Below are 25,732 nucleotides of genomic sequence, written 5' to 3'. Positions count from 1 at the left end.
GCAATTATTAACCAGGTCCAAATCAAACATGTCACAGCTGCCAGACACCTTCGACTCCAGTGTCGTCTTCTACTACCTGACAACGTCACCCTCCAAAGATGCCAGGTTTTAAACCCGTCCACTCTTCTGCCACTCCCTGAGGGGGGTACCTATTATGGATTCATCATGGATGAAGGATATGTCCTACTCCTTACACACAACCTTGCAAAACTGCTCCCCAATTTGCCTCCCTGTGACGGGCCTGAATATGCTTTTTGCACCATGTGGTACAAACCAACCATCAACCCTGACCCTCACTATGAAGACGAACTTTTTTAATTGGTTGAGGTAACATTCACCCTACAGGACTTCTACTATGATACTGAAGGTAACAGCATGGCTTTGGTCCAACTGCCACATGAACTTGAACACCTGTACCGTCATTGGGACACAGCCATTCCACATGTCCCTGTAACCAAGTCAAAGACTAAGTCATGGGGTGATCTTGGGCCTATGGCGAAATTATGGGCCACCATGGATACTTCACAGCTTCAAGAAAAAGGCGTTACCAGGTATCCATCAACTGAACGTGAACATATAAGAGCATGGCCACGTTACTTTCTGGAAGAAGAATTTGAAGACCTGGTCATACAGCATGACTATGATCAAGAAACCCCCCATGACTGCTTTGAACAGATGAAAATGGAAACAACACACCTACCAACCGTGCATGAGGATCCACTAACAGATCCTGACATCACCCTGTTTGTGGACGGCTCCAGGTATGCTGATGAAGAAGGAAAATATCATACAGGATATGCCGTCACCACAACAGATGAAATTATTGAGTCATCATCGCTACCATCAACAAAGTCTGCACAAGAAGCTGAATTACAAGCTCTAACTTCAGCATGCAAGATCTCTGAAGGAAAACGCGCCAATATCTATACAGATTCGAGATATGCACTGGGCGTGGCTCATGACTTCGGACTGATTTGGAAAACAAGAGGATTTCTTACCACTGCCGGTACACCAGTCAAGCACAGTTTTGCAATTAAGGAGCTGATGGACGCCCTCCTACTTCCAGAAGAAGTGGCTGTTTTGAAGATAAAAGCACATGGGAAGTTGGACTCGGATGAAGCAAAGGGCAACCATCTAGCTGATCAAGCTGCAAAGCAAGCTGCAAGAGAACCACAGGAAGTGGAAAGAAGAGTGTCCGGAAATGAAGAAACTCCAATATTCACTTTGCAGACTCTTCCAACCGATCTAAAGATCTTACGAGAACAACAGGCTACAGTAGCCCCCGAAGAAATACAAAAATGGAAACAGAAAGGGGCTGTTCTAAAGGATGGAGTGTATTACAACAACCTCAGATTCTGTCTCCCTAAGAGTTTGTACCCAGCAGTTGTTCAATGGGCACATGGCCCTGCACACTTATCAAAAGATCTGATGAATGCCCTTGTACAGAAGTACTATGAAGCTCCTGGAATTACCACGCTAATCAATAATTACTGCAAGGCGTGTGTCATCTGTGCTAAATGTAATCCTGGGAAAACAGCTAAAGTCCCCTTGAAACACCTGGCTAAACCCATGTATCCATTCCAAAGAATCCAGATAGATCATATCCAGATGCCAAAGAGTGGCAACTATGAATATGCACTAGTAATAGTGGACATGTTCTCAGGCTGGCCAGAAGCCTACCCAGTGATTAACATTACTGCCAAAACAACAGCACAACGTCTACCTACAGAAATTGTGTGTAGATTCGGATTGCCGGAAGTTATTGAAAGTGACCAAGGTCCAGCCTTCACAGCATCAGTTACCAAAGAAATTTGGAATGCTCTAGGAGTGACTCTTGCTTTTCATACCCCTTACCACCCACAGAGTAGTGGTAAGGTGGAGCGTATGAATGGTACCTTGAAAACTAGAATGTTAAAAATGTCACAAGAAACAAAAATGCCCTGGCCAGAAAGCGTGTCAATAGCCCTGTTCAGTGTCAGACATACACCCAGAGAAAACCCCGTATGAGATTCTATTTGGGACTGCACCCAGACTAGGTTGCTATTTTCCCCAACAACTGCAGCTTCAGACTGATGTTTTAGTAGATTATGTGACTGAACTTGCAAGTGCCTTAAACAAAATCCATGCCCAAGTTTTCTCTTCAATTCCAGATCCTGATTCTGAAATTTGTGCGAAAACACACTCTGGAACCAAGATTTGAGGGACCATTCCAGGTTCTCCTGATCACCGCTACCTCTGTCAAGCTGGCTGGTAGGCCACATTGGATTCACGCCTCCCATTGCAAAAAGACACCCGCTCCAGAGGAAGCTGATTCTGCACAACCATGTACTTCTGGTACCTAATCCCCTTCATTGGCCTCCTTAAAGCCCAGCAAGTGGCCATTACTAAAGATGCTAGTGGGTATACCTTCTGGTATAATTCATCATGTACCCGCGTAGCCACCTTTACTTTTGATTACTGTGATATTGTAGATTGCCCATTCCCTAAATCACAGATTCAAGCCATTTATAAAGATATACCACAAGCAAAAGACCCCTATGTTTGTGTAGTTGATAAACAGTGGGGGCACAACTGTAACCATTGGGGGGCGGCGGGATGGAATGCCGGGCCTGCCTGGGGTTACAAACCAAAAAGCGCCTTATCAAAGGTAGATGACCATGGTAGATCCCTCCTTCAAAGAATGACTTTAAGAAAGCCTGGAGGAGGTACACCTATGAAATTAATGTTAAATATTGAACATCCTGGCCCAGAGGATGCTGATCAATATGTAATGGGAATGTATTGGAGAAGAGGTTCCTATAACAAATTAGGTCATTTTTATCTCAAAGACATGTGTCACTCTCCAGAGTGGCAAGGGGCTGAACATATGGTCCCAAATCCACTGAAACCACATATCCAGTCCTTTAGGGACATGATGGCCATGGCTAACCCTACTTTTGAAGATACTATGGCCGCTGAAACAGGCTTTAATGATATAAATTTGTGGTTAGAATGGATGAGATATAATGCCAATAAGCATAATAGAACTGCCTGTTATGTATGTGGAGGTGCTCGACCCCATCTTGGCACCGTCCCCTTAACTATCCCTTTGGAAATAGAAAATTGTTTTCGAAGTCTTTTTGCCTTTAATTATGGTTCAAACCAGTCCCTCTGCAGAGCATGGACAGCAGAGTACCCTCTCTTAGTTGGAAATGTCAAACCCCCAGATGGAGTTACAATTTACAAAGGTAATTATACTTGCTATACCAACTATGACGGAACTGGTAATTTTGTGGGTAACTTTTCAAAAGGTTATTGTACCACCTACAGAACTGTCCCCAAACACCTGCTACAGCATCATACCAGGTCACTGGGGGATATTTACTGGATATGTGGGGATTTAATGATAAGATCCAGACTGGAGATTGAATGGTGGGGTGAGTGTGCCCTAGCTAAAGTCATCATGCCCATACACATTATTTCCGATAACCATACTGATACACCCGGCCCACCACATGCACCAGCCAGAGCCAAACGAGAAACCCCAGTAAAAGGCAGTTTTGACCCACACGTTTACATAGATGCCATTGGAGTGCCTAGGTGAGTACCTAATGAATTTAAAGCCAGAGATGAAGTTGCAGTGGGTTTTGAATCACTATTCACTATAGTCACTGCCAATAAAAACCTTAACTGGATAAATTATATCTATTATAACCAACAGCGCTTTGTTAACTATACCAGGGATGCCCTCCAGGGTTTAGCCGAACAACTACAAGCCACATCCCAGATGACCTTCCAGAACAGACTGGCCTCAGACATGATTCTAGCCGAGAAGGGGGGTGTATGTAAAATACTACCCGACACCATGACTTGTTGCACTTACATTCCAGAAAACACAGGCCCTAATGGTAAGGTCACCCTGGCCATAGAAAAATTAAATAAACTCTCAGAAGAGTTGAAAAAGAATTCTGGGGTGACAGATCCCTGGGAAAAATGGTTTGGTTGGATGACTGGTTGGCAGAAAGCTTTAGTCCATATTGGTATGGCTCTACTAATTTTTCTTTTTATTCTTGCTCTTCTCGTTTGTTGTGTCCTCCCGTGCCTCAGAAAGTTCTTACAGAAGACTGTAGACCAAACGACACCAACCTTTACTCATCTGGAAATTGGTGATCAAGATCTCACATCGCCCTGTATTCCGCTACAAACTCTCCCCTATGACGATGAAATGCAGAAATTCTAGGAAGGGACAGCTAAGGGACAGCTTCCGTCTGTATGGGTTAGTCTACCGTGTGGAGAAGTGGTGGACAAGCCACCGCGGGATACCCATGGAGTGAAGTGTTCGAGAGCCGTACTGACGGATGAGCTGCAGCCTGTTAGGGTCAGATAAGGGATAGACTTGCACTTTGCATTAACACCAAGTTAGCGGTCATGGGGTTTATGTGTCTTTGGGCTAACAAATCTTCTGATATTAACAAAGTTATTAGTAATTAACATTTTATAGGGGGGACTGTTGTAGAATTATTAGGCCCCTCATAAACTATACCCTTACTGGGCCCCTTTAATAATATACTCTTATATTCCTTTCATAGGCCTCATAGTTTAGATCTTACAAGAATGCTTTGTTCATAGAAATAGTGTGTCAGCAGGAAATGCTAGGATCCTGTTAAGTGAAACATTGTAGCAGATAGTCTTAATAAAATGTATAATTGCTAAAAAGGCCTTGAGGGCTAACCTTGCCAGTTACTCAAAATGGATAGCTGCCAAAGCCCCCCTCCCATCGAGTGAGCTCCTCGTGCCAGCAAGATGGTGTTGAAACCTGGAGGAGAATGACATGACGTCAGCTATGACATGAGATGTAACACCCAGTGGGGAGGGCTACACCTAAGCCAATTGATAATGTTTTCTTGTTGATATCTTGATTTTCTACAATGATGTAATTTTGCCTTTATAAGGGTCTGCGCACCCACTTTTTAACAGATGCCATTAAATTTTCTGAAGTTCTTTCATTTAACCTGAACCTCGTGTCAGTGTGAATTTACTTCTGCGTATATGCAATTTAATCATCTCTAATTTGGTCAGGAACAGATAGTCATTCAAACTTATTGGTTTGCTTAAAAGAATACTATATCACCATTATATTACAGTCTAAAAAGTTTTTTTTTGTTAAATGCAAGCTATTGTGACACCAGTGAGTGAGTGGTGGCACTGGGCAGGCCCTGAAATGCACACTAGTGAAGGAAACTGACTGCTATTATATTACAGTCAAAAAAAGTTTTTTGTTTTTTTTAAATGCAAGTTATTGTGACACCAATGAGTGAGTGGTGGCACTAGCCAAGTGGGCACAGTATATGCTGTGAGCCTGACACAGGCTGGCAGGCAGGCAACTGCAATTACATTACACAGAAAAAAATAAATAAGAAAAAGCAGACTGATGTTCTAGCCCTAAAAAGGGCTTTTTCGGGTGCTGTCCTTACAGCAGAGATCAGGTGAGTCCTTCAGGACTGTAGTGGACACTGAATACACTAGCCTAGCTATCAATTTCCCTATCAAATCAGCAGCAGCTACACTGTCCCTACTCTCACTAAGAATGCAGCTTCACAATGAATGTAAAATGGATGCTGTCCAGGAGGTGGGAGGGTCTGGGAGGGAGGGTCTGCTGCTGATTGGCTGGAATGTGTCTGCTGACTGTGAGGTGCAGGCAGGGCCAAAGTTTACCAATGATGACGAATAGGGGCGGACCGAACAGCGCATGTGTTCGCCATCCGTGGCGAACGCGAACAAGCGATGTTCGCCTGGAACTATTCGCCAGCGAACAGTTCGGGACATCACTATTTCCAAATATTAAAAAGTATTATGAGATTTGACAGTGTTTACACTTTGCTCAGCTTTACCTTTTCACCGCAACAACTTTATTCCTGCATCTTCCCTTGTAAACTTTTCCAAATGAACCTACAGCAGAGGAAAAACAAGATTCTGTCAGCTGGTTTGTTTAGAAATATTTTTATACACATTGCAAAGAATGGCATGTGTCTTTTCGCTCACCTGAGCCAATTATTTCATGAAATTCAATTTCTGACATCTGGAGGTGAAAATGAGAGGGCAAACTGGCTCTCAAGAGAAGCACGTCTGCTTTTTCTGCAAAACAAAACAAAAATCAAAATTTCCTGTGTAAAACAAAACAAGGTAACCCCTTAACCTTTGAAGTGCTGGGTTTTAGAGCAGACTTGTAACAAACGTTTCTCTTTGCCTTCACCTCATGCTCTGGGAGTTAAATAGGGTCATTGTAAATTTGTTCCATTTTGGGATTTTGCCCACATTAGGCGTTCTAACATGTTTTCTTGGCTATTTTAACGCGTCTGTCGACATTACAGCGAGATTCTAATGACAATCTGCTCGGACTAGACTAATAGAATATTTATGCCAAAAAAATATTCTGAGTAGTTGTAGTAAAATTAGCTTAAAAAGAACTGCTATCTGCCATGACTGAATGCTTTATTTTTTTCAAGACATACTGGAATATTTAGTTCCTATCCTTAGATAACCTAAATGGATGTAACAAACGAAATAAAAGTTTAAATTTGTATAAACTTATGTCAAAATAGAACTGTCACTTTTTGTGCAACATTTTGCAAAAGGTTTTCTTGTCCGTAAGCGGTAGAAGTATTGCTTTATTTAATGATATCTTCTGATTCTGTTTCTAATGAAGATTTTTATGCAAACAAATTTCATTAAGATATTATCATTATGAGAAATTCAAAAGTGACTGTGGTTGCTTTAGGAACAAGAAGATAAAATCTGAAGGAATTATTAGCAATGAACAGAAAGTCTTGTGGTTATATAAGGAATGAGGCCACAGCTGCGTGTTTTGATTAGTAATATATTATTTTATAATGATTGACCAGCTGTAATACGATATTTTTTAGACAAGCCCTTTCTACTTGGGAGACACTGAAAAGACCAATACCTATGAGAAGCTAGGGTCGATGTCTAGGGTTAGCCTGTGTCGTATGCAAAAGAGACCAGTCGGGTATTCCTATTCAGAATTGACCATCAGTCAAATGATGAGGAGCTAAAACTATTTTCAGATGAAGAAGTTACAGCGTCCCTTTAACAGCCTCCCTCCACACAGAGTTCTCATCAATTAAGATTAAACAAAAAGAGATTTTTTTTGTTCGTAGAAAAGGTGTTTGGTCCACTGGAGGGCTTGTTTGTTAACAACAACGTTGTTGTTTGTTTGTGAGCGGATGCAAGGCTAATGATTGTGCCCCTTATGACGATTTTATGTGTCGCCCATAGTGTGGTTTTGGAGGTGACCGAGTCCATATTAAGAGTAAAGTAATCTTTGATTGTGATTTGGATGTTTTTCTTGATGGAGGGGTTATGCAGGAGTGTGGAGTTGAGACGCGAAGACCAGGGGCATACTCTATTGGGAACAGTAATTGTGAGGGAGATGTCTGCGTGGTCGGACCATGTGATGGAGCCTATGGCAGTTGTGATGACTGAGTCCATGAGGGAGAGAGAGACCAGGAATAAGTCAATGCGGGAGTGTGATTGGTGGGGGTGGGAGTAGAAAGTAAAGTTGAGGGTCATTGGGTGTTGTATCCTCCAAACGTCTATTAGGTGTTGTTGTGACGCAAATGATTGGGGCAGTTTGTCTGCTTGGGCTGTTGGGGGTTGGATGTGGGAGTTTGTCCTGGCCCTTCATCTGTGTAATCCAGACATTGTGTGATCCAGCCCTTCCAGAGGCTTTGATGTATCTCCCTAGGGGGTCGGTCACTATGCAGTTTACGGGTCATGATTGCCACTCCGCTGACCTTGCCCTCGGGGGAGTTTGCAGGGTAGTAGTTATGGAAGTGATGGTTCTTTAGTGGAAATGGTCTGTTGTGTGCAAAGTGTGTTTACTGAAGGAGGATAATGTCAGCACGCGTCCTGTTGGCCCAGCGTAGGAGCTGGTGGTGTTTTGAGGGATTGTTGAGGCCCTTACAATTAATGGATATACATTTGAGAGTGGTTGGCATGGTCATTGGCGGTCGTGTAGGTGTCTGTCGGTACTTTATAAGGGAACTATTCTTTAGATTTCACTTTGGGGACCCGGCTCCGGCGACGTCCATGGTTGTGTGGGAGGATGGGAGTGGTAGGAGATGTGTGTGGGAGTAGGAGCTGGGAGGGGAGGTGGGGGGAGTGAGCGGAGAGAGGGAGAGGAGGGGGGATAGTTTAAGTCCCTGAAGGGGGAGGGGGTTAGGTGGGGTGAGGAAGTTAGGGGGTTGTGGTAAGAACAGTGGAGCAAATCCCTGGTCTTACACCTAGGATCCCAGGGGATCCCATGATTGGCGTGTTCCAAGAGGGTCTGTGGCTGTTAAATACATAAAAGTATATTGTATAGAGATAACAGTATCATAACTTGTCACAACAAAAACGTAAGGGGGCCCAAGGCGGAACATATGCGCTTTCTTAGCATTTAGATAACAAATTATAGGCATACTGGAATATATGTGGAACATTATGAGCGGAGTGGGTTCGAGGCCCTACTGTCCCTGGGGTGACCCCAGTGTTTGAGTGCTTTCAGTGACCCTCCCAGTTCCTGCCCGTTGTCTAGTTTGTCGTAAGGCCCCTAGGTGTCGGGTGTGGGTGGGGGTTCTGGTGTTCTGGGGGGAGTCATCTGGCTCCATTAGATCTTGCAAGTGCCCAGTGCCTATGCCCAGTGCCCATGCCGGGTTGCGCTTGAGGAGTGGAGTGGAATCGGAGGGCTGTTTGGTGGGGGAGAATTGGTCGCTGGCCTGAGGCATGGGTGGTTCGGAGATGTGCACTGTGGCATTAGGGGGGAGTGATTGGTGGCTGAGGGCTTATCGTACCCTACCGGTGTGGCCCAGGGGTATAGTAAGGTTGGGGTGGTTGGCCCAGGGAATTTGTCTCTGGTTTAGTCCCTGACGGCCTGGTGGGATTGCTTGAGGTGAATCGACAAGGTGCCTAGCAGGGGTCTGGGTCCCGGTAGGTGGGTTGTAATTAGGGCCCCTTACAGTGTGCACCAGTGATTTTGGTTCTTGGACAGGTTGATAGTGCAGTTCTGCAGTAGCATGCCCTGGCTGTGTAGAAGCCTGTCTGTGGGGTGCCCTTCTTGGGGGGTAGTGGGTCAACTTGTATCAAGCACATAAAGATATACAGATGGAAACTTTGAAAGGGTTAAGATGCTATGTGGGGAATAGAGAAAAAGGAGAGAAAAAAAAAGGGGAGACAAAGATGTGAAACAGTGAGTATCATAAAGGGGGGCTAGTCCCTTGTGACCTTATATCAGGAGAGTCTTTGAACAGTGGGTATCAAGGGAGTGCTCACTCCCGAGGGAGTGTTGAGTACAGTTCAGAAGGTGGCTTGATGAGGTGGCTTGGTGGCTTGATGAGCCCTTGTTTGCCGGGTTGGTCTCTTGCGTAGGTTTTGGCGTGGCGGGAGGGGGATCTTGCAGCTTCTGTCTTTCAGGTTCGGAGCTCTTCCCATCTGTGCGTCTTGAAGGTGTTGTTGAAGTTCAATGTCTAGGTGGGCGGCAAAGTCCTTCATTTCAGCTATGGAGTGCAGGGTGTAAGATTGATTGTCTTTTCTGGCAACAAGTTTGAATGGGTGGCCCACATGTAGCGCCACTCGTGCTGGGTCAGCACGGTGGTGAGAGGCTTTTGGTCTCTTCTTTTATGGAGTGTTGAGGGGGCAGATCTTGAAAGAAATGTAGCATTTGGCCTTGGACTGTGGGTGGGTTGTCTCTCCTGATTTTCATCATATTTTCTTTGGTGGTGAAATGGAGCATTTTTATGATCACATCTCTGGGGTTGGAGGAGGTGAGTATTGGGGGGAACAGGGCAATGTGTGCTCGCTCCATCTTGAGCTCCTGGTCGGAGGTTTCAGGGAGGAGAGACTTGAAGAGTCCTGTAAGTGTGGGGAGCAGCATTTTGTTTTTCACCTTTCGTTAGGCCCCTAAATCGAACGTTGCTCCAGCGGGATCTGTTGCTGAGATCCTCCAGGCCATCCTCCAGTTGCAGGTTCTTGTCTTGCAGGTCTGAAAGGTCTTGGTCGTGAATTGCAGTTTTGGTAAGTAGGTTACTGACCTGGACCTCCGTGTCATTCGTCCTGGAGGTGAGTGCTTCAACGTCGACCTTCGACGTCGACTTTGAGGTCTGCCACTTGTCTTTCCAGCTCTACAGCTGTGTAAGACTTGATGTCCCCTGTGGCCTCCCTCAGCAGTTTTCACCGTTCTCTTTTAGTGAGAGGGGCATCAGGTTCCGACATGGTCTCACTTTCATCTGTGTCTAAGCCTGAGCCTGTTACACCTTGGTTCGAAGATGGTCTTCCGTGCGGAATAAAGATGCACGGTGGTGCAACAGTGGCGTCTGGTCTTTTTTTTTTTTCGTGCCCCCCATGTTTCTCAAGGTCAGTGGGGTTAGTGGCTGTAGGTTTTGGGTGGAAATTCAGCTGGATGTGCAGAATGTTTGCCGATGGAAGCAGATTATAAACTCGGGGGAAAGAGAGCTAATGGCTCACACGTCTTTCTCCATGAGAGGTCTGGCTCCACCTCGGTTCTGCAGCATTTTAAATATTTAAAGTTGCAGTTAAGCGGAAGAGCAATGATTAAATTGCATTTTACGAAAATCCCAGATATTTTTGCTAGTATTACATGTGGGTTTTAATTTGGAAATTTCACTGTGTTTTTCATCTTCACACAGATAAACCATCAGGAAACCCCCATCGCCATTTCGTAACGTGTGTATACTACTGCCTTTTAAGAGTGAACATACATAGATACGCGATATATAGATACACAATGTAACATGCAATTCATACATAAATGTAGTATATATGAACAAACTCTACTTTATTCCAATGCAGATGAAACTACAGGATCAGAGAGAATCAGATAGAGATTGGAGAATCAGGAAAAATATATATATATTTTGGTTAACATGCCAGGTAGTTATTGATTACCTTTAGTCATGCTTTTAATTTTCCCAAGAGGAGACGGAACGGATACATAGGAACCATCTAAAAGAAAACATAATGAGATGCTGTGATTGAAACATGCCCCTTTAAATTGCTTCCACCAACAATTCTACTAACCAGGCTCAATACTGGTAAATGGGATTTCATGCAATATGTTCTGATTCATGAAATAAAACCTTGTTATCAACCATTTTAGCACGTTAACTCAGCATGTAGGAAAATAACACAACAATTATAATTATGCTTTATTCACAGTGAATAAAAAATATTTACCAATTTCCATTTCATGTAGTAATAAATTAATAATACTAATATTACTCCCTGAACTGTGACCAAGGTCTTATTTAACCAAAGTTGGTGATACCATTCGGTTTGTTCACTAAACTGTGCATCATCAGCAACTGAACATTACTTTTTATAGTTTTGGCTGAAGTAGTAAATCTGGAACCATGATTTGAAGAAATTTGCTGTTTAACCTAAAATCTGCGGAAAACCCCTGAAATTAACCCTGCATTAAAACCTTTTTTTTACTCTTGGGTAGGGGCAATGACTATATTATTCATTAGCCCAACCCAATCACCGGTGTACATTTAGCTAACAACCCTGTCTGTTCTATCATCTGGGATCCTTTTACATATTGTATTATATCTAATATTACTAATCTGCCCGCCTTAGAAGCACAATGAGTGGGATTCGGTTTTCTTGAATTATTGGCCATGGACTAATGCTCCATATTGCCCATTTGATAAAGCAACTCTGCAACAAAATTATTACTCTGTTTGCAATAACTCTTTACCAACCAACAAAAATAAATCTATTAGTTAGTATTTTTATTCTTATTTTTATTTTGTTCTTTTATTTTTTCCTTATAAACCTCTGTGTTTGTTTTTAATACTTTCAGTTACATCAAATGCAAGACTGTTCTGGCACAGCCTGGCTCTAATGCAAATTAAGTCTCATGCATTCATGCATGTCATTCTAGAACTTGCAAATGAGCATGAGCAATAATTTAGGTTTTTGTGTTAAAGGGACATTTTAAGCACCATAATCACTAAAATGCCATGTAGTGGGTATAGTGCCTGGAGTGTCTTGGTTTAGTAAGTTCAGTAACGGTTTCACTTTTTCGAGGAATCCACCAGATGCCACTTCACACCTACTCTCTGCTGAAAGGAGCTTTCCTGCAGCAGATCATTCTCAGCCAGTGAGCTAAGCCATGTAAGACCGGGCTTAGCTCAAAGAAGAGGTCAGGTATGGAGTGATGCTTGGTGGACCTCAAGTGTTCCTTTAAACCTATTTCTTCCATCTCAAGAAGATGGTGACACCAATCATTAAAACGTGCAGTGGAGGTAAGTTTGTTTCTACTTACCTCTAGTGTACACCTGACAAAAGGAACTGCTTCAACATAATTTGCATGAATGAATAACAGAATAACTGTGACAAACAGGAAGGTGACACTTCCTCTTTAAGTGCAACTTTCAACCACGGAAATTAAAAACTTGATTCAGACCAGGATTGGACCAGCAGTGCAGCAATAAAGTCCAATTTATGGTTACTGTTTCATCAATGAAGAAATCTATTAAAAATTGACCCATACTGCGAATAAATATTTTATTTCAGATGAGTATAAAAAATGTAAAATTTATGGCGGCAGTCTGAGCACTGGTTGCATAGCTAATGATTAAGGATTAAGGTTTAGTTATACTAATCAATATGTCCTTTACATAAACACGCAACGGAAGCCTTTGCCCATTTTTTTTTTACTTATAGCTGTTTTGAGTTATGTTAGTGAAGGGCACACAGCTCTTAAAATAGAACATATTGATGCTAAATACCTCCACCGGGTTGAGAATACTCATTACAGGGAGATTCATCCAGGGGCCGCTTATAATGTTTCAGTAGCGTTACAATTCCATCGTGACCTGGAAAACAGCAGAGAGGATTCTCTGTGAGGTTTTAACTTGTCATTTCAGCCCTTGTGGGCTCCTTCTGTCAGCAACATCAAATAGCTTTCAACTGTCATGCATTGGCTGGGATCTCTCAATATGCACTGAGTGACTGTCTGCGAAAAGACACAGAAGAAATAAAGGGTAAAGTTTTAATTTGGCTCAGCTGTTGTTTTCTTTCTTTCCCCAGCCTGTTCTGACACTTTCTTCTTCCTTTTGCAAGATTAACCTTTTCGTCTCTCAACGGTTGAATTTCAGCTCTCGTTATTTAGAGCTTCAGTTAATAGACGATGATAAAAGGGAAAAAATATTGAAAATATTAACTGATGCTCACAGCAGACAGCATAGCTGGCACTTTGATGAAAATAAAAACAACATAATATCAAGTTAAGGTTCTTTAACCCCTTAAGGACCAAACTTCTGGAATAAAAGGGAATCATGACATGCCACACATGTCATGTGTCCTTAAGGGGTTAAAGGCCTAAGTACTAGACTCGTGTTAACCATTTTTGTGCTAAAGCATTTTCTGCTAATAATTGCCAGTAATGCATTGTTGGAACTAGGTTTTCTCTGTCCGTTCTGAATTATTGACATTTCTCCAGAGCCCATAAACTGTTATGCTTTTCATGTCATGATGAACGAAAAGCACTATAATTCACGATGAGTGTACAAAACATTTGGAACACCTTCACAACAATCTTGACTTGCCTAAGTTTTACTCACAAAACAACCTTACTTTATCTGTACCTGTTCATTTAATGATTCCCGCAGTTGTGACAAATTTGTCGGTGGTGAGTCTTGGCTCCAGATTGCTTGCTCACCTCATCTCACCTCACAGATGCTCTGCTGGGTTGAATTTGACTGAGCACCTTCTGCGTTAAGCTGAATTCACTTGCTTGTAAAAAAAAAAAACATTCCTGAGTAATCCTAACTCTGCTGGAAACATCTGCTACCATATAAGAATGTACCTTATTGGCAATGATGTCCAGATAACTAGTGGTAAATGTTGTTCCTGTTTTATTTATATGACGGGTAACAATTTGCCAATCGTTAGTCCTCCCATCAAACCAGAATTCATTAGACCATGCATTGTTTTTTCCAGTCCTTCGAATACTTCAGTATCTTGTGTTTTGCTAAAAGTGGCAGTCGTAACCCATTTATTTTAAGGTATTTCTATTTGTGGATCTCTTAGCACCAAAGATGCACTAGGCAGGTTGATAATTAACTGATATCTGTTGTTCTATACAATATGTGTCACCCTGATTCCTGAAACCATTTTTCAGGAATCACTATTTAGACATTGACTGACAGGGTTTTTTTTTATAGTGAGAATTGACAGGAATTCAAATTAAAGAGAATTTTACATTTAAAGGAACACCATAGCGTTAGGAATACAAATGTGTATTCTTAATGCTATAGTGGTCGGCCCCAGGCTGCCTGGATTAAGAAGGTGTGTTTATGGACCTTTTCTCCCTCGCAGTGATGGTTTCCTTGGGAAGCTCTGCCTCTTTGGTGAGATCATCGAGCTCGATGATCTCAACCAATCCAATGCTTTCTCATAGGAGAGCATCGGGAGGCTAGAGTGCATGCACGGCAAAACGCTGCTCTGCTCCAATCAGATGGTCTCTCTTTTATTACTGTTCAACAAATGCTCAAACAAATGGGACAGTAATCCTGGTCTGTGAGTTGCTTCTCCTCATGTGTTTACAGTTGACTGACTGAAGTAGATTTACCAATTTGATCAAAAGATCTTGAACTCCAAATAACGTCTAGTAATTTCTGTGACTGCCATAGAACTTTACCCATTCTTCCTATTTTTATTCCCATTCCCCATTTAAAGTAATACAGACATACTGCAAACAAATGTAACTATTTTTATATATGCATATGTCTAAATATGTATGTCTTGCAGTTAAATTTACTAATTTAGAATAATGTCATACTTTTATCTGGATGGGTATATGTTGTTCAATATTCTTTAGATTTTTTTGACCCACGCTGGACCTCAGTTACCTTAATGATGCACCGCATTCTCTTTTATGGTCCGCTCATAGCTTCCCCTGGAATTACCTTGGTAGCTTATTTCATGGAAAGTAAATGCATTTGTAATGTTCATAAAGTGAAATACTCAAGCAAATATTCATAGCGTTTCCTGTAAGCCTTACTTGTTCTTAGTCAACACCTGCAAAGAATATCTGCTTCCTTTAGCTCTTTCAAAAGTAAATTATTGCTTTTATGTTTTGGAATTGTTTACATATATCTATGGGTAGCAGAAAATGCTCTTTTATACAGGACAGGGTCCATTCTTAGGCATATTCCCCCTTTAATCTACCCAGAGTCGTGTAAAATGAATGACACATAAAATGTGTTCTTGATATTACTTTTGTAATTCATAGTGTCTGACCTTCCATTTCCCCTCAGGCAGGTAAAATATATATTATTTGATACTGTGTCAGCGGATATAAAGATAATTGCATCAACCTCGGTGCCCGGCTCTCTCTAGTTTCATCCTGATTTAGCACGCTCATGTTTTAGGTACATTGTCTGTGAAAAAAAGTTACCGTCTCCATCTAATGAAATTTAGTTGAGCGTACTCATTTTATATGGCAAGAAGTGGATATTTTTCCTATCAATGCTGTCAGTTCACTGTTTCATGATCCCACCAGAAGTGATATTGGACAATCAATCTTTCTATTAAGGTTTTACGACACATCAATTTGTATACCTTTCTCGTAAGCCCACATCAGACACGTCTGCTCATCTTTCTCACCGCTAGATCTACTGGGATCGCAAGCCACCAGATTCATGTCTGCTCCGTTGTCAAGCAAAAACTGAACGAGGCGGATGTGGCCATGATAGCAGGCACAATGTAATCCTGAAAACATTGGGGAGAGAAGTGTCTTCAAGAAAGATTCATATTACATGAGGATAATAGAGGCGTACTGAAGCACCATAAAACCAAGATTGATACTCTTCCTGGGAAAACATATTATACAGCAAATTACAATGTGGTGAAAGGACAATATGATTTTATTTTAAAACAGCCAACGTGTTGGTACTTATTCTGCCAGCAGGAAAGAATCAGATTGAATGATAGTCTCAAAACAAAAATAATACATTGAGGGAAGAAAACAAGTCATTGTAAAGAGTAGATAGGGATCCTTAAGAAGAAGATCGAAAGGATGATAATTCACGTCCCTTTCAATTTTACTTTGAAGAGTTAATTTTGTTTAACTTTTTAATGTAACCTAGTAATGTCACCAACAGGGCTTCTTTATGATTGATCTAAATTGTTTTGTCTATTCCATCTCACTAAGATATTGAACTAAGCTGGTATGATTCCTGGAAAAGTCTTCCATTCTTCCTGCCTTCAGAGGTCAAGAAGTAAAGTCCCATTAAGTTGGGTAACAATACAGTTTCACTCCTAGATCATACTTGAATATCAGAGAAAAGCAAATATTTGGTCCAGTTTCCATGGTTTTATATTATTATTTTGACAGTTAGAACAGTTTATTGCAGAGATGTGTTGGGAGAAACACACAGTAGGGTTAATTTACTAGATAGTGAGATAAGGCGAGTTGGCAACAGAGCTAAGAAATCTAGGACAGTGTAATAGAGGTGGAATAAAAGTTTGCATCTTAAATCTTAAAGGGACACTTTAGTTACCAAAACAACTTTAGTTTAACCCCTTAAGGACACATGACGTGTGTGACATGTCATGATTCCCTTTTATTCCAGAAGTTTGGTCCTTAAGGGGTTAATGAAGCCGTTTTTGTGTATAGATCATGCCTCTGAAGTTCCACACCTCAATTCTCTGTCATTTAGGAGTTAAATAACTTTTGTTTTTGTTTATGCAGCCCTTGCCACACCTTCCCATGGCTGTGACTGACACCGCCTGCATGACAACAATGTTTTTTTTTAAGTTTCAAATCAGATGTAACTTACTTTAACAGTTTGTATCTCCTGATCTGCAAAATTAACTTTAATTACATACAGGAGACTCCTGGAGGATCTAGCAAGCTATTAACAGAGCAGGAGATAAGAAATGTAAAATTAAACAGAATTTGCAATAATGATGTACAAACATTAGATGACTCTTTAGAGTAAGTGTTTTGGAAGGCTGTGCAAGTCACATGCAAGGAGGTTTGGCTAGGGCTGCATCAACAAAGTGATTTAACTCCAAAATGACAGAGAATTGAGCCGTGAGACTGCAGGGGCATGATATATACACCAAAACCACTTCAATAGGCTAAAGTTGTTATAGTGTCCCTTTAACACACTATAACAAACAGTTTAGCAAACAAACACAATCTTTCATGTCTTGGGGGCAGTTCATAGGATTTTGTATGATGTGTGTATGACATTCGTCTCTTATCTACTTTTGGAAGTGTGTTTTCAGTAAAATAATTCAGCTGATTTACATTATTCATATAAATGTTGTTTGGATGTTTATTTACAAGCTTTTGTTACAAAATTACTATTTCATTATGCTGCTGCTTAACATTAAATTATAATACTAGAAATAAAAGTGGAGTAAGAATTGGGGTCTCAGTTAGTCAGAATGCAATATATCTTTAGAGCCAGGAAACCTTGGAGCACTGTACAATCTGTCTTTCTTTACTGAAATAAAATCAGAGAAGCAGGAGAATTGTGCCCTGGTTTCACAGATCTGGGAATCATATGATGCAACGCCATGTCTTTCTCTGTCTGTAATTAGAAACATTTCTGTTATGCATCACCTGCATATCTCAAGCTGGACTTTGAAAAGCCCTCCTTAGGCACCGAAACTCGAGAAATCATGTTTTCACAACTATCCCAAAGTTCACAGCTTAATATGCAAATGAGCACAGACAGGCATTGTGTTACTGAATTCATTCTACATTTCTGCAGTTTCCCATAGCAATGAAAGCAGTTTTAAACACAACTTTTTTTTTTAACCATAACGTGGGTTGTGGTCCAGATAGTGACCAGAAACAAGCCATGAACTGAAGTTTTAACTGTGTGAGTCTCATCAGCATGGCGCTGGTTTTAGTCTAAAGTCTGGTCTAAAGTTTGGTCTAAACCTATAGCTAGGTTCCAAAAAAGATTATGATGAGGTCACAATCCCTACCACTCAATCTGTGTAATAGAAAAGAAAGTGCGAGAGAGCCATCTGTGTCACTCCCCCCACTAGCCCATCACATCCAGGCCACATGAAGCACAAATATAAAATAAGTAATTGCATGTAAAGGGGAAAGGCTTACTGAAAACTGACTGGTACATTGAAAATATATATGCAGGGATTCGCCCAGCATTTTGGTCATATTTTTTTTTTTTTTTTTTATTCTTTATTTTTGTTGTGCATGGAAATAACATAGCTGTGCCTGCAATGCCCCAACAGCATGTGCATGCGCCAGAATAAGCAAAATATGCATAACATAACAGTTGGTCAGCATTTTGAGTAGGCTGCACATTTTAAAAATAGATAAAAAGAGTAACGTTTGAGTAACCAACAAACGTGTAGCTAAATAGGTCTTGGGTGTCCGGTTAGTTAAGGGTGTGTGGGCAGATCTTTCCTCCATGAGGTAAGGGTGTGATAAGGTGTGTTTGGTGTAAGTGCGAACCTGTCTTTGTAGTGCTAGTTATGGGAGCACTGCCTCTTTCTTGTACTGTCCCAGCCACAGTGCAATATGTGGTGGGGGCCAGTCGTGGGACCTGTAGTTTGAGCGAGACATGTCTATGTGGCAGTTGGAGTGTAGGTAGGTAGGTTCCTTGTTCTACTGAATGGGACTCTGTGTAGCGGGGGCCTGTTTTCCTGCGGGCTCACACTGCGCGTGCAGGCGCAGACTCCCCTACATTGTGCCAGATACTAATGTAACGTTAGGTGCCTCACTTTAGGTAGGGCGAACAAGGTGTATTTGTCGCTGTGTCTCTCCACCTCAGGACAGTGATGCCCAGTTTAAGGTAAACCCTTTCTACCCTGTCCTGTTCCCATTAGCCGTATGTGGGTTGTAAATAAAGGGATATCTGGTCGTACCGCAATCTAGAACTATGTACAGAGGGATAAATGTCCATAAGGGGAAACGTGGTGGCGGCCACCTCCATTTAGCAGGCTGCCGGGTGCTGTTAGTGCTATCCAGGGGAGCTTTGCTGCAGTGTCATGTACCCTGTGTATGGGTAAGCCAGTGTTTGGTGGTATGCAGATTCCTTGCTGTGTAGGTCAGCTCTAGTGAGGTGCCCCTAGTCGTGTGCTGTGGTAGGTAGTCGGCTAGTCAAGTGAGAGCAGGGTGCCGGTCGTATGGGGACAGTGTAAGTAGAGAATGCTGGTCTGCATTCTAGGTGTGTCAGCGGGTGTAGGGTTGATATTTGATTAAAGTGTGTCCTGGTATGTGTTAGATTAGAGATGGGGGTAGAAAAGTATAGCATAAATTATAACATAAGTAAAACATATTCCGGTGTAAACTCTTGCGGTCAGGGTGCTAATTTTGGCAGAGGGCTCTCTATGAAGATCAGTGTCCCGATTTCAAGTAGTGACTGCCTGGCATGCATCCGTGTGGGGTCTTCGCGGCACAAATGGGGCTGTGCCAGCCGGATCCCAGATGTGTGTCGTGGCTGTTGTCCCCGACCCCTTGTTGGTGAGAGCGTCCCATGGGAGACCCAGAGTCTCTAGTATGGCCTCAGCCCCTTCGAGGTCTTGGATCGGGTGCGCGGTGCTGCCTTGTAGGACTGCCAGGACGTGGGATCCCTTCCACCTGTAGTGGATGTATCGTTCACGAAGGAGCGATGTGAAGGGCTGCAAGGTTTTGCGCCACCCCAAAGTGCTCCCTGATAAGTCCGCATAGAAGGTGAGAGATGAGTTTTCAAAGTTATATGGAGTTTTCCCCCTGAGCGCTCCCATTACTGTAGCCTTGTCATGCTCCATTTAGAAGTGAGCTATCAGATCCTGTGGGGCCATGGCAGTTGCCTTTATTGGTCTCGGGATCCTAAACACGTTTTTGCCTGTTTGGGGGTCAGTATCGCTGCTAGGAGTCTTCTCATGAAGTGTGGTAGCTCTGCATTGGGTACCGTATCCGCTACCCCTCTGATTTTGATATTGTTGCTGCGCCTGTGGTCTCCAGTGCAGCAAACTGCCGTTCAGTGGCTATTTGCTGATGATGAAGCATGTGAATCTCTTTTTGTAGGTGAGTGAGTTGTGCTTTTGCAATGTGGGAGTCGCTTTCCAGGGTTCCCATACGGCCAGTCAGGCCTTGCAGGTCCCTGCGGAACGTTGCCATGTCTGTTTGGAGGTCCCTCCTTAATCATGCCAGCAGTTCCTGCATGTCAGCCTTAGTGACCGGAGCTGAGTCCAGTTTGGAGGTTGTAGATGCCAGTTTCGGGTTTGGTTCCCGCAGGGCAGGTAAGTGGGGGCCCCCTGGTTCCAGGGTTTGGTCATCTGAGAAGTCGGAGCTGTCTCCCATGTAGGCGGCCATCTTGGGCAGTGTGTCGCCATGTGCCTGCCGCCATAAGTCGTGTACCTCCCCTCTGGCGGGCGGACTAGGTGGGATGTATGCTATGTACTCCACCATGCCCCAGGATTACCCCATGCTATCATAACTCTGGGGAACCCATACAGGTTTTCCTAAAAGCAGTGTGGGGAACAGTGGCTTTCAGTTAACAAATGGACATAGCAGCCCACCCATGCTCTGTAAAGCCTATCCAAGGAGAAACACGTTAAGTGTATGGTTTATAACTTTTTTATCACTATTTTATTTTATTATATATTGTATTAATTTTATTATTTTTTAATATTAAAGTACTTTTTTAATTGGACCTAACTTTGCTGCTGTTGGATTGTTTGGAGCTATATCCCTGGTGGGGATCATACCACCCAAGCGCTTTGGATTGAGCAAACCGGAACTTGCTCTTTAGCATGTGAGTAGGTTTAACTTATTTATTTCTGCTTACACTCCTTTTTACGATGTTTATATTTACACCTGTATCCTTGAGTGAGGATCATACCACTTCAAGCGCTATCAGAGGAGCCAGGTTTTACGGCTCCATTACACGTGAGTGTACATTTCATAGTTTTGACCTACCCTTGTTTCATAGCTATACATACTTCCCTATATATGATTTTTATATGTTTATTTTTTATGAGGATACCCCCTACCACACCTATAATTCGAAGAATTACCTCTGCACTTGATCCATAGGCAGGGATTATTCCGCCCTGGCGCATATACTGGAGCTGTAGTGAAGCTCCAGGAAAGTGTCAGTGCAAATCTTTTATCTTACCTATCACCACTACAGTTTTAAATACTACACTATTATTTCTTCTCTGGTTCTCTCCACAGATACCTTGTCAAGGATTACCTAATTGCTGCACCTACCCCCCCTGTTTTAATCCAGTTTTCTGATCGGAAAAGAGAGACTCCGTATTGGTGTTCAAGCTGCTTTTGGACTATTGTCACTTTGCTTCCACTCTGAATTTATTTTTGTGTGATTATATATATATACATATGTAATTTTACTCTAAGTGTATTTTTATATCAATATATTTATATATTAATAAAAATACACTTAGTATGACGTTATATATAATACATATACCCATATTATACATAGATATAATAAATGTATATATATTTATATATATAAATCTTATATAGATATTTTTATTAATAAACTTTAGATTACTTGAGGCACTCAGTACAGGCAGAGCATCGGAAGCCTGCCTGATGGCTTCTGATGCTCTTCTCTACACTGCCAAGCGCCACGTAGGGCAACCTGGAAGTAATCGCTCCTGGGGGAGCGATCACTCGGGTGCCCGGCAGTGAGGGGGTTATTGTAAAATAGCCTTCCAGCGCTCAAAGCCTTCAAGTGCTCAAATTTGCCACTGACGTATCAGGTATGTCTGCGGTCAGGAAGGGTTTAAGCACAGACCATGTTAGGGTCTGTGCTCAGTTGTTTTGTTGTTCCCCTGGAGTACAGAGCCAGATTCTACCTGAAGTGAGTTGATTACCCTCACCTGTGGATTCCCTGAATCAACTCTTATCTGCCTGAATTCTGCCTTAAGTCTTAGTGAACCCCTGCAATGCTGTTTCAACCGTGGTTAACCCCTGCAATGCTGTCCCAACTTTGATCTATCTCCTGCAATTCTACTACAACTTCAATCAAGCCTTTCTTCATTTGCCAAGTGCTGGAACTCTGGTAAAAGTCTTTATTTTCTTTTTTATTTAGCTGAAGTAGTAAGCTCAATATAAATAGTGAATAATATTCAAGCTTTTGCCAGAGTTAATGCCTGATGAGGGCCGTTGTGGTAGGGTAACCAGGGCTTAGACTTATTAACACAAATTATATTTAAACTAATAAGAGAATCCCTAATAACTTTGCTTATCTGCAGGAAAAAGAGTCATCGGCAGTCCAGGGTTAGGCACGACAACCATGCAGGTAGGTGCAAAAGGCATCCCAGTAAGGTGTAAGTGATTAGAAGGAGACACCAGGTCAGCAGGGATTAGCAGACTGAGAGTCCGTGTTGCAGCACTGAAAACTTTCCCCGGTGCTCAGGTGAGGGTCTTGGGTCTCAGTCCTCAGGGTGGCCTGTAGTCAACCGACACCCGCTCGCCACACCGATTGTGGCCACATTTCCCCACGGGCCAAATCATAGGTAAAGCCTCTCTTAGCCAATTGGCAATTAGCAGGCACTCACCTGTCATGGGACAGTTAAGTTCTTTGTCACTGGCACTAGCTAGCAAGCCAGTTCTATAAACAGGATATCACCATGGGTTTTCAAAATAGTATTTCATTTACTAATCTCTGGTTACCTTCGCTAATTCCCTTCCTTCAGCCATTCAGGAACCATTTCAGAATATCAGGAGACCCTTTTCCTTCCCCCCAGTAACTGGACTACACACAGTTCTGGAGGTACAACACAATTTTATGGAGTCACACTCGGCTTTTACGCATGTCACCGTGCAAGGGGTTTTCATCTCAAGTCACCAGGGGTCATATCTCTGTACCTGGGAGTGAAAGTGTGGGAAAGGTGGTCGTTGTCCCTTTGTCTCCCAGGTACAGAAAGCCCGCCACACAAGCAATGGGCAGGGGTCATATCCCAGAAGCCTCTGTACCTGTTTGCTACTCGTTTGCGAGTGGGTCCTGTGCAGGGTGATCAGCCGCCTCCCCCATGCTGCAGGTTCCGCTCCGGTTTAGGCCGCACGGCCAGTTCAGACACTCGTAATGCGGTTCGGTGCAGGACAGGTATCGTTCTGTTCCCTGGTTCCCCGAGGTTCTGTGTCATTTTCCAAGCACCTAATGCTGCTGGCTTCTGTTGTTTGGTCAGGATTTTTGTTTTTTGCCTGCTGGTGCTGGAGCTTTCAGAGAGCACGTCTGGCCATCTTGGCTGTCAGGCCCCGCCCCCTTTTGCATTATATTTATTTGTTTTCAAAATGAAACCTTTTAATTCAGTGACTGTGTCTGTATAAAATCTCTGCATACCAAGCCCCTTCACCCCAAACCCGTGACATTAGAATATAACTCTGTTCTCTGAGTCTCCAAGAGGACACAAGACTGTATCTTATCTTCTATTGTGTCATTACGCATATGCACATGTTCCATAACTCTATCTCACCTGTATGTCCATCTCTTCCTTGGTGATTAATGTTTACAATGTTTTGATCAAGAAGAAATTTTATCATCTCAATGTTCTTTCCATAGGTGCATGCACTGCAAAAGAGGATGTTTTTTAGTTATATTTTCATATTGTTTGAGCCCTAATATCAGATATTTTATAAGCGGTAACCTCAAACACACAAGTAGACCACAACATTAAATATAGTACACATTGTGCATTGGTAGCAACGATTATACAGTTATTTATATGGTACCAACCTGTCTCTGGTATCCTATACATACTGCAGATCTGAATACTATAGGACCAGGCTGATACTAAATAAGTGAAATATTCCATTCTAGAGTGATGACGCGAATATTCACGGCAGAGTACATTCTGTAAGGACTATATTGTTACGACTACAGAGACTGTCACTGACATTCATAGATTGTGCTGAATAAACTGAAAATAAGAATGGCCCTTTGAAATGTTATCTCCACTATTTGTTTAGATAGTGTTCCAGTTATAATTTGGATTTACCTGTGAAAGGCTGTTTCACTGAAAATGTTCTCCTTTGGCAGACTTTCTGTGCCAGCTAACTGAATCAGATCCTTTACAACCTCATATTTCCCATTGTAACAAGCTCTGTTGATGAAGGTGGAGAGATCAATCACTATTATTATTTTTATTGATAAACGGTCACCAAATTCCTCAGTGCCACACAGCAGGTAAACAGAACACAATGTTACTTGTGACAAAACAAATTTGGCATTCAGGAAAGGGTCCTGCTCACATAATTTTAGATAACAGTATAATGTAATCAGTATGAAGTGCAGGTCACCAAAGACTTAGAGGTGCAAATGGGTATTTCTCTGAGTATACGTAGCTGTATAAATATCTATCTATGTCTATATATATCTATAGGCCTGAATTTATGGCAGGATTTTTCCCTATACAAACTTATCTATGCCATTTCCTGTGTGAGTGAGAGGTTGCCACGACAACCATCAATTCTGTTCTAGTCTTTCCCGCCATATTTTATTACTCCAGCTCGAAGTTCTGGCCTTCTCCGTCTTTGACCCGGTTCCAGTATCGCAAGACACCGGCTTCTGGCCACAAGACCCGGCACGCCTTCTTATGTACTCGTGGGAACATCAGTTCTATAAACAGGATATCACCATGGGTTTTCAAAATAGTATTTCATTTACCAATCTCTGGTTACCTTCGCTAATTCCCTTCCTTCAGCCATTCAGCAACCATTTCAGAATATCAGGAGAACCTTTTCCTTCCCCCCAGTAATTGGACTACACACAGTTCTAGAGGTACAACACAATTTTATTGAGTCACACTCGGCTTTTATGCATATCACCGTGCAAGGGGTTTTCATCTCAAGTCACCAGGGGTCATATACCAGGAGCCTCTGTACCTGGGAGCAAAAGCGTAGGAAAGGTGGTCATTGTCCCTTTGTCTCCCAGGTACAGAAAGCAAGGGGCCTTTCATCCCAATGGACAAGGGTCATATCCCAGGAGCCTCTGTACCTGGAAGCCAAGACACAGAAAAAGGTATCCCAGGCACAGAAAAGCCTGCCAAAGTAGCCAGTGCCCCAAAGGCGTCCCCACCAGGGCACCTTCCACGACCACTCTCCGTTCCCAAGACTCCGGTGCTAAAACCTGTAAGACAAGTGTCTCCTTTCAGGATACAAATGCACATCATTGGCGTTCATCTATACGAAAGGGCGGACACCCAGGGGAGCATTCATTAATTACTTCCCTTGCGGTTTCAAACTTATGTTGCAGGCAGGGCCGGACTGGGAGAAAAATTCGGCCCGGGCATTTTTCTATCACAGCGGCCCACAAAGGGGGCGGGGCAGAGAAGGTGTGTTTTGTCAATGACAAGCACGCCCCCTCTCAAAGTGAGCATGTTGGTTCAATGCTCTTCCAGGGCAGACCATGCGCAGAGCTCTGCTGAAGAGCTCTAGCATGAGAAAAAAAGCCCTGTATTTGTTCTGCACAGCGCAAGCAAATTTAATAACATGCTTGCACTGTCTCTCCTTGCAATTTGTCTCTGGTGTCTCTATAAATGGATACCCGGAGACAAAAATGCTAGGGAAGAGTACTGTGCATGTGTTTAGAGCCTGCTTGTGGTATTGCGTGTGTGTAGAGTGAGCTGATTGTGGTGTGGTATTGTGTAATAAGGTTGGTTTTAGTCATGTTGTGTTTGTGGTGTTATGTGATGCATATGTGGCCAGGGCTGTAGAGAATGTGTG

The 25,732-nt window shown here is 42.5% G+C and overlaps 1 protein-coding gene across 2 annotated transcripts in view; it reads right to left on the bottom strand.

The window, feature by feature from the left end:
* Positions 1-25,732, bottom strand: part of TNNI3K (TNNI3 interacting kinase) — a 203,524-nt gene that overhangs the window by 142,834 nt on the left and 34,958 nt on the right. For both annotated transcript variants that reach the window (XM_063427225.1, XM_063427226.1), the window contains 7 exons: positions 24,007-24,111; positions 23,485-23,579; positions 15,625-15,774; positions 12,789-12,875; positions 10,942-10,998; positions 6,022-6,114; positions 5,871-5,928 (listed from right to left, as the gene is read on the bottom strand). In XM_063427225.1, the coding sequence (XP_063283295.1) occupies positions 5,871-5,928; positions 6,022-6,114; positions 10,942-10,998; positions 12,789-12,875; positions 15,625-15,774; positions 23,485-23,579; positions 24,007-24,111 (645 nt within the window). The remainder of the gene's footprint in view (positions 1-5,870; positions 5,929-6,021; positions 6,115-10,941; positions 10,999-12,788; positions 12,876-15,624; positions 15,775-23,484; positions 23,580-24,006; positions 24,112-25,732) is intronic.

Source organism: Pelobates fuscus, chromosome 7 (assembly GCF_036172605.1).
Source record: "Pelobates fuscus isolate aPelFus1 chromosome 7, aPelFus1.pri, whole genome shotgun sequence".
NCBI lineage: Eukaryota > Metazoa > Chordata > Amphibia > Anura > Pelobatidae > Pelobates > Pelobates fuscus.
The sequence above is the reverse complement of the archived record's forward strand: the minus strand, read 5'-3'. Positions and strand labels throughout refer to the sequence as shown.